The 9,852-nt window shown below is 45.9% G+C and overlaps 1 protein-coding gene across 1 annotated transcript; it reads right to left on the minus strand.

The window, feature by feature from the left end:
- Nucleotides 1–8,209: 8,209 nt before the first annotated feature.
- LOC142567808 (uncharacterized) lies at nt 8,210–9,104 on the minus strand. The gene is made up of 2 exons (XM_075677957.1): nt 9,063–9,104; nt 8,210–8,935 (listed from the first exon to the last, which is right to left on the minus strand). The coding sequence occupies exons 1-2, from the start codon at nt 9,102–9,104 to the stop codon at nt 8,210–8,212; spliced, it is 768 nt and encodes a 255-aa protein (XP_075534072.1).
- Between the last annotated feature and the right edge of the window lie 748 nt (nt 9,105–9,852).

Consider the following 9,852-nt stretch of genomic DNA (forward strand, 5'->3'; position numbering starts at 1 on the left):
TTTTCCCCGGACACGGCTAAGCCACGCACGGCTACACGCGGGAGGGTCCAACCCCCATGTGCTCGGGTACGTGGTGTCGCAACACACCAAACGCCTGCTGACGCAGACGCCCCTGCGGGGGACTACTTAATTGTTATGAAGAAAGATTCCTGTATGCATTTTCATGACGCGGTCGAAGAAATTTTGAACTTGTTCATCAACTCATCGGGAGGACTTAAGTTCACGTATGAATTGCCAATTAACAACCGTACTCAGTTTCTAGATATTAACCTCTGTTTTTCTTTGGACGAGCACGTATGCTGGGGATATCATCCCAGATCTAAGAAAACCTTGTTGCGTTACGACAGCGCACACTCTAAATCGATTAAGAGAGGCATAGCAACAACGTGCATTAGGGCAGCACTTAGTATGTCATGTGAGCATGAGTGCGATCATAGTTTTTTAAATCAGATATCGCGACTACAGAACGTAGGCTTTCCCAGTTCTGTGATCACTTCAGTATGCGAAGCCATTTTGCAGAAAGAGAAAAGAAGTTCCGATGCTTCCCAAGAAGAAAAAAAAAGACAAATGACAAGCGCACGTGGTGCCATACCTACACAAGTTGTCTCACAATCTGAAGAAAGTTTCCAATAGACATAATATTAATTTGGTTTTCAGTGCCCCGTGTAAGTTGTCCTCGATATGCAATCGCATGAACAAGCGCGAAAGGCACCTGTGCACCACTAATCATAAAACTCGTTTCACTGAGTGCAGGCGCAATGTCATCTATCAAATACCGCTCAATTGTGGGAAATCTTATATAGGTCAAACGGGACAGTGCTTCAATGAAAGAGCTCGTCAGCACGGCACTAACCTAAAGAATGGCTATGGGAGTCATTTAGCTGGACACTGTAACAAGTGTCAATGCACCCCCATATTTGAAGACAAAATTCATAGGGAAAGGAAATAGTAGGAAGGAAAGGGAAATAATAGAGGCCTTTCATATAAGAAAGGAAGGCGATAAATGTGTAAGTACTCCCTCTCTTGCATTGTCGGGAAAAGAAATCACATTTTCGGAAGAAAGATTAAAATGCTGATTTGCAGATGTTTTTGCGACGGATGTGCGCATGCCTATGCTGAAGAAGGTATAAATGTCCGGTGAATTTCAAATAAACTTCCAGTTGGCAGTCAGCGCGTGTCTGTGGTATTTGTTTCCTTGTGTCCTCGTCTTTCTCGCGCTGTTTCACCTCAGTTCTAAGGCCGATCCACACGACGGACCAAGTCCGCGGGCCGCTCGGTCACGTGATGCGACGTCACGGCCCGGCGCGGTCCGTTCCGGCGCAGAGCACATCCACACGGCGGACCGCCATAGCAGACGGCAGAGCAGACCAACCAGCTACACTCTCGGCCAGAGTGTTATCAATTTTATCATTCCGGCTTGACTCCCACAAAGCCGCGAACTGCTCAACGAGGTATACAAAATGAAAAAACCTCCTCGTCACTCCAAGAGGACACGGTGTTTAAAAAATATATCTGCTGCACGCACGTGTAGGCGAAACGGCGGACATGAAACGACTGGCTTGACTGGCTTTTGCTGAGCCGAAAACTAGATTGGATTTGGCTGAAGACGCCCTGTTGTCGGACAACATTCGTTGGCTACGCCAAAATCGCTGCGGTTTGCATGCGGTCCGCCGCCAAAAGCGGGAAAAGCCTCGGCGATTTGTTGGACCGCGAGGGCCGCGGTCTTGCGCGGGCCAACGGCGGTACGCACGAACTGGTGACGTCCTATCACGTGATGCGCGGACCGCGGTCCAAAAGAGCAATTTGGTCCGCCGTGTGGATCGGCCTTAATCACCGTGTAATCGTCCACTGCGGTCCGCGAAGGCCAGCGTCGAGCGTGCGCCGCTCTCTCTTTAGCAGTGCCCAAGCTGACCGCACTTGGTGAAGCTGCGGACAGTTTTCTTGCGCCAGAAATGCGACGTGTGGGCACACATCGCCGGAAAGAAATATACGGCGCATATATTTATGAAAAATGATTTTCTGTAAAATATCAAAGAAGCTTATCTCTAGTTGTACACAATAATTCCAGCAATGATTTCAACGAGCAGGCGACATCAATTGTTCTCTGAGCGCATAAAATTGCTTTTATTTTCGAATGCACATTCAATTTCGTACATTTTATCAGGAAAAGCACTGAAATAGAAACGGTGTGCAATATTGTTGCAGGAGTGAAAAATAAGCAAAAACGGCCCCACCGAAGAATACTCAAAAAACGGCACAGATACCAAAAATATTACAAATCTCACTGTTAGTGCATGCAGGAAATATTTCTTTTCACAACAATAACAATGTTTAGAAAATAAAACAAACCATTATTTTTCTAAGAGCATGCCTAAGAATATGGAGTAAGGCGAAATTAAAAATATATATAGATATACAAAATTCCCATTAAGGTCATAGTGAACCAGACTCCTCAAGAGTTCAAGTACGGTGTTGGTTCTTTCATGCCCTTTTTCATATGGTGCACCACCACGACATATGGGCTTCATTCACGTTGACATATAATTTGTTTTTCTTTTTTTAGATCTGCCTGCCCCCCTCTTCATTCAAAACAAACATAACATTAATTGAATTTTTTTAATGGAGCAAATGTTTTAAACATGTACTACACAGCTTTCTCATACAGGTTTACTTATTTTCCGATGCTTAGCTGCTTCCCGTCTGCTTCGTTGCTCTGAGTTGATGCCTTTCCCGAAAAAATTGAGCCGTGTAGTTAAATAGACGCCGATAAGAATACATTGTTGCGCCAAAAAAGGAAAATAAAGACTTGGGAAGGAAGAGTACGAAAAGACAGATCAGCGCTCAATCTGTCTTTTCGTACTCTTCCTTCCCAAGTCTTTATTTTCCTTTTTTGGCGCAACAATGTATTCTTTAGATCCCAACCAACTCGCCCAGCAACAAGTTCTACTAGACGCCGATAACTTTTCTTGTCACTTCAGCTGCGTGCTCATTCCAACCAATGTTGCTCATGCACCTTGCCCTCACGAGGGTGTGTATATCCATAATACTGTAGGCATGCAGTTCTTGCTTCTTGCATTCTGTAAACAGGTTTTCAAGCATTTCGCGAGTCGCACACTGCACATGTTTGGTCAAGCTTCTTGTCTTCACGGTGTAAGTTTCTTTCCCACTGATGCCTCCTTTCTTTCTTGTGGGACGCTGAAAAGAGACGCCTTCGGCGACTCTTTCCCTCGACTATAGCACGTCCGGCACCCTGGTGCAAAACAGTAATTGCGCCCGCGACTAGGCGTAGTTGCTTAGCGCACCGCAGAACGAGCACAAAGGATGTCCGAGGATGTTGCAGAGACAGGTCTACGAACGTTGCACTTCACAAAAACAATCAAAATCCAGTCGATTCGCATCCTCGTGTGCAGGCTGCAGCAAGCGAATGGCAGTGACGGGAGCGCACGCGCTGGCACGGGTCTTCAGGTGGAATTAGCTCCAGCGCCCCTAGCGGCTTCCGGCTCCGGCGACATGCGCGGCTTCAGCCGGAAGCGTGCGCCGCATAGGGCAGAGAGCACACTACCCCAATATTCTAGTACACTGTATTTGGAACCGACAGGTACGAAATATGGATGAATTATCATGCGTTTAATACAGTAGTTTAATACATTATATTCAGTACATAAGCTTCTGTTTATCAAAGGGTTATTCGGTTCTGTGTACGAAAGAAGCTGCCGGCGGACTCGAAATATATATATATATATATATATATATATATACATATATATATATATATATATATATATATATATATATATATATATATATATATATATATATATATATATATATATATATATATATATACACCTTTTATGCGCTCAGAGAACAATTGATGTCGCCTGCTCGTTGAAATCATTGCTGGAATTATTGTGTACAACTAGAAATAAGCTTCTTTGATATTTTACAGAAAATCATTTTTCCTAAATATATATGCGCCGTATATTTCTGTATATATATATATATATATATATATATATATATATATATATATATATATATAAGGCTGCTCAGTCACCTATGGCTACGGCTACAACGAGATGAAAAATGTGACGCGCGTTCCGATATCGCTTTCTCTTTCGTGAATGTGTGTATAATGATGGCATCGCAAGTGAAAGTTTATTTCGGAAACAGCAACCCAGGGTCCTGACCGTCCATATGTAATGCAGGATCTAATTCGTTAACTTGCCTCCGCCTATAAGTTAACGAGACGAATAAATTACATAGCTATTGAAGCAGCGATGTTAAACGACTCACCGGTATTGCTGTCCCCAGTCGCAGCAGGATCCGGCTCCCATTTCGATGCAGACGTGTTCCACACGGCTCACGACTGAAACCTAGCTTTCGGGCTTACACCCTGAGTTAAATAACGGCAATAAACTGGTTTTAGCATAAAATAACCAACCGATGTACGAAGCAAGGGATCCGTACCTGCCGTGAACGCAAACATACCGGTAAAAATTTTAAATCTAAGCCAGAAGTCATATCATACGTAGATTATGCTGAGCGCAATATTGCGTTTAAAATGGCGAAAAGCAACAAAGTTGGTAATAAAAAGTACAGTATAAATTAGGAATGATAATTTTGTACTCTTTGTCATGTAATAAAAACGCTTTGGTTATTGTCAAAGAAAGTTTGTAGGTTAAAATTGCGCTTACTGCGGCGCCTCTAGCGGGAGATGGTGCGCTCATTGGGGGAACCTTTTTAATTGGTGTACTATGCCTGTTTCTTTAGCAGCGCCGCGTGATCGATTTTTTCACCCTCTGTGGCAATTTGCTGAACTTGAGAGTGTTCGGAGTCTATAGGGCTCTTGCATTGCCCAGGGGGCGCCAACGGGGGGCGCTGCGATGGATGGATGGATGGATGGAAGGATGGATGGCTGAGTGGATGGATGATTGCGGCTCAACCCTTTGAATCGGGCGGTAGCGCGCGCCACCTAGCCTCGAATGGTACTATATGCATGTATGCCTATGTATTTGCTCCTTTACTTTTGCGCTGATATTACCCACCAATCAGATAGCCTCAGTTTAGTTATTTCTACATGTGCAAAGTCTATTTTACTTTCACTGTCTCTAAAACCCAAAGCTTTGAAGAGTTCCCCGTTACATTCAACTGCAGGGTGAAGTTGTTTACAAGCAAGTATCAGGTGTTCAGCCGTTTCCTCCTCCTCTCCACACGCCCCGCAAAACAAATATATCTCCTGGTATCTAGCTCGGTACGCTTTAGTTTGCAGTGCACCTGTCCTGGCTTCAAACAATGAGCTTCCCCTAGAGCTATCGTAAATATTTTTTTTGTTATTTCTTGCTTAAACGTCTTGTATGTTTCTAATGCTGATTTGGTTTGCATCTCTGTTTTCCACATACCCCTCTCTGTCTCCTTAACCTTTTTCTTGACGGATGATTCCTTACCTGTCCCCCACTGCTGCCCAACTATTTGCTTGACAATTTTCTAGCTGGCTTCCCCCACCTTGTGTCAACATTCCTCGTGTATAAGTAACTGAAAACCTTCTTAGCCCACCGCATTTCCCCCATTTTTTTCAATCGCTCCTCAAATGCTATCTTGCTACTAGCCTTTCTGCCCTCGAAAGAAGACCATCCCAGATCCCCCTGCATCCCAAGATTTGGTGGCTTGCCATGTGCTCCCAGAGCGAGCCTACCCACGCAACGTTTCCTAGTTTCCAACTGCTGCCGGGTCTCTGCTCTCATACATAGAACTACATTGGCAAAAGTCAGGCCTGGAACCATTACCCCCTTCCATATACCTCGTACCTACTGTAGTTCCACAGTGCCCTTCTCTTCATAATCATTGCACTTCTGTTACCTTTAGTCGTTAGATATTTTTCGTACTCTGTCAGATACTCAATGCCATTATTTATCCACACCCCAAGGCACTTGCATTTATCGACTATCTCCAGCGTGGCCTCCGGTATCTTATGCTCTCCGCAAATGTTATCATTAAAAATCATGACTGCTGATTTTTCTTTGCTAAACTTCAAGCCTAATCTGTCTCTTTCTTTACCACAAATGACGATCGATCCCTGCAGATCTTCTGCATTGTCAGCCATTAATACAATATCATCCGCGCGCATCCTTCCTGGTAATGTCTGTTCAATCAATTTTCCTTGTTTGAAAAATGATAGGTTGAAGCCGAGTCCCCTTTGCTGTATTTTGGCCTCTAAACCTTGTATATACAGCATAAACATCAGAGGTGACAATGGGCACCCCTGCCTAAGCCCCCACCGAGTCATTACAGGCTCCGAAACCTGCTTTTCCCATTTTATAATCACCTGGTTACATTTATAGATATCTTTTAAGAAATTGGTTACTCCATCTTGCACTCCTGAAGTTTCCAGAATGCCCCACATGCCCTCTTGAAGTACACTGTCATAGGCTCCCTTGATGTCCAAAAAAGCCAGCCATAGGGGTCTGTGTTCCTTTTCAGCTATTTCAATGCACTGTGTTAGTGAGAACAGATTGTCTTCCAGCCTCCTATGCTTCCGGAACCCATTTTGTAGCTCTCCAAGTACCCCCTCGTTCTCTACCCACGCCTGCAGTCTGTCCTTTATAATCTGCATAACCATCCTGTGAACCACTGACGTCACTGTTATAGGCCGGTAGTTATTTATGTCAGCTTGGTCCCCCTTTCCCTTGTATATCGTTCTCATCCTACTTAGCCTCCATTCGTCAGGTACTTTACCATCCATTAGCATTTTACTCACCACCTCGCTTAATGCTTTCTCAGATTTGGGGCCCAATTTCTTTATTAACGTAATTGGAATACCATCGGGGCCTGCCGATGTGCTACTTGGTACCCTCTACTCGGCCCTTTCCCACACTGTTTGTCCAAGCGAAAGCAGTGGTTGACCGGGCTATCCCTCTCCGACATACTGCATGTACCATTTCTCTGTTCTGTAAATTTTCCCCTCATCATGGTTCCTATATGCTCCATTGCATCGTCTCCTTCTAACCGAGCACCTTGAGCTGTTACTATATACCTCTGCTCCAGGCTTGTCCTATTACTCAAGGAGTTCAGATGTTGCCGGAATTTCCTAGCTGCCTGTTTATCTTTTTATTGCTCATTTCTGAGAGCCACTGGGTCCCTTTTGTCTTTATTTTCTCGTTGATCAAATAGGATGCTTCCCTTCTGCATTTTATGTAGTTTACCAATTTCCTCTCTACTTCTGCTTCAGGTTCTCCCTTACTTTTGGAATACCTGTGTACCCTGGAGGCTTCCTGACGTTTCTTTATGGCCTTCTTAACATCTTCATCCCACCAGCTCCTGAGTTTTCGTATCCCTTGCCTTGTTTTGCTGACTCTCACCTTACCTAGCTCACGCTCAAATAGTCTCAATAACTTTGGGTAAGTCCAGTCAGTTTCAGTACCCTATGATATTTCCTCTTCAATTTGTTTGGCCGCTCTTTCCACTTGGTCTTGTGAGTAAAAAAATCACATCTGGCATTTCCTCACGCGTCGTTCGTGCTTTAGTTTCCCTATTAAAACTCAACTTGATACGTTTGTAGTCGCTACCTATACTTCTGGAGCCCTGTCCACCTATAATCATGGCTCCTATTCTATCGTACATCCTTTTTGACATTAACACATAATCTATTGTCGAGTGTCGACCGCCTACCTCCCATGTTGTGATCCTGTCACACCTTTCAGTAGAGTTACAGACAACTAAGTTAAGCCTCTCACACATATCCAGCAGCGTGTTACCTGTGGAGCCTGTGTACCCGTCCATATCTTCAACATGCGCATTCATGTCTCCTAATACACACACACATCCTTTTCCTAGCTCATTGATGTCAGTTGCTATACAATCCAGCATTTTTTTTTCCTCTTTAGCATTTGATCCTGTCCAAAGGTATACAAAGCCTAGAATGTTTTCGCCCCACCTACTTTTCCTTTTAGCCATAAATGCTCCTTGCATTCCTGTTTGACCCTTTGCCAATTTGTATTTTTATGAATAAGTGCTCCGATTCCCCCGCCCTTTCTGCTACCCTGCACTCTGTTGCAGTATTCCCATGCACAATCAGGGTTACAGGGCGGTTGTTCCATGTCCCTAAGATGTGTCTCTACAAACCCATATAGCATTAAGTTCTCCTGTCTTAGTTGTTCTTCGATTTCCTCCAATTTTAGACTATTTCTGCCACCTTGCATGTTAATGAACCCTATGTCTGACTTAATTTGGCCCTGGTGCTTACTCCTGTCGCCTCTCCTACAGTACCGATGTTTGCTTGTTTGTGGCTCCTGCCTCGAATCGTCGACGCGTACACTGCTTCTTTCAGGGCTCTGAATCTCCCTAAAAAAGGTGTTGCCTGGCGACCCATCCTGCCCTCTACCCTTTTGCCAGTGGCACCACTGTAGTGAGTGCCATCCTGCACAAAAGGCCGGAAGCCGGCTCCGTACACGTCCCTGTTGACCTCCATCACGCTGTACCCGAGTCGTCCGCTCAGACTCCTAATGACCCGATTGGCCTCAACCACCCTCCTTTCTACCTGGTAAGTCTGGCCCCGGACCTCTGGGATAGTGCATATGGTCACATGCACCCTCCCGGAGGCCTCTCTAAGCTTACTTAGCCCAGTCTCAATGTGCCTCTCAAGGTCCTGGCTTCTCCCCTTAACCACGTCATTGAGCCCAGCATGCAGAATGACCAAGCTGTCGCTCTCCGTGCTGTCCCCTACCAGTTCCCGCACCTTGGTCATTGCTTCCGCCATGCCCTTGCCCGCTTGAGCCTCCACCTGTACTCGCCCGTCCGCCTTCACTCTCGCGATCACGCCTTGTTCAGCCCTCCCCACGTTGGAGTCTCCTATCACCAGGACCCTTCTGCGTGCGAACTGTTCGCTTCCAGCCTGTGTCCGCTGCCCCTCCCTTCGCGCCCGCTGGCACCCCTGTGGCTGCAGCGTCGCCTCACTCGGCGCGTGTTGCGCTGCTTTACTATAACTACGCCGATTCACCGGCGGTAGCTGACGACCGCTTGCTCTGGGTCCCGGCCTCCCACTTCGCCTATAGGGTCTACCCTACTTTCTGAGTTTTTGCCACCGCTTTGATGTCCTGACCCGACATTCTCTGCTGCCCGCGTCTCAAGCGCATCGAGCCGCCTTCCCAGTTCCGCGCTCCTTTCTTTCTCTTCCTCAAGCTCGGCCACGGTCCTTACTAACAGCGCGGCCGGGGCCGCTTCCACCTTGACGAAATTGTCAACTTTCGCCTGCAGTGCTACCCGCTTCTCCTGCTCCTCCCTCAGGTCTGCCTTAAGCTCTTCGAACTTAGCCGCCCAATTCCCTTCCAGATTTTGTACGGCTTCCCTGACACCTTCGCACGACCTGCACGTGAAGCTAGACCCCTCCGCGTCTGCTAAATTCTGGAATTTAGTCTCGTCGAGGAAGCACCATCGCAGGCACTCGTCGCACTGCACTTGTTCCCAGTGCCCCGCGGCCTTCACATTCTTCAATTTCATCGCTAGGCCTACGTCCCTATGCCCAACGAGCAAGTTCGCCAAATCACTCAAGCAAAGCTAACCTCGACCACTATCTCAAACAAAAATAAAGAATGATCACTCCGTACCCCATGTAAGAATCCGAAGAGCTAGCTGAAAGAATTAAATTAAATAAGCCTATCAAGTAGGTCCCTTCTACCCCCTAGGGCTAACGGGGGAGCCGCCAGACCTAGGCAAAGCCGGTACATTTACTACTCTTACTAAGAATTCAAAATTACTCCATGCGAAAGAAAAAACTTCAAAACACTAGCTAATAAAGATAAAAGAGTACTTAGCTACGAACGAAGTCGCTGAATCCAAAGCGCGAAATGGTGCTAA

This window comes from Dermacentor variabilis, unplaced genomic scaffold (assembly GCF_050947875.1).
Source record: "Dermacentor variabilis isolate Ectoservices unplaced genomic scaffold, ASM5094787v1 scaffold_14, whole genome shotgun sequence".
NCBI lineage: Eukaryota > Metazoa > Arthropoda > Arachnida > Ixodida > Ixodidae > Dermacentor > Dermacentor variabilis.

Excerpts from the sequence above, each read along its gene's own strand:
- LOC142567808 (XM_075677957.1), bottom strand. The coding sequence starts at position 9,104 with ATGTCGGGTCAGGACATCAAAGCGGTGGCAAAAACTCAGAAA. Across the intron at positions 8,936-9,062 it reads CGGTGGCAAAAACTCAGAAA|CCACAGGGGTGCCAGCGGGC; the intron begins GTAGGGTAGACC and ends GCGACGCTGCAG.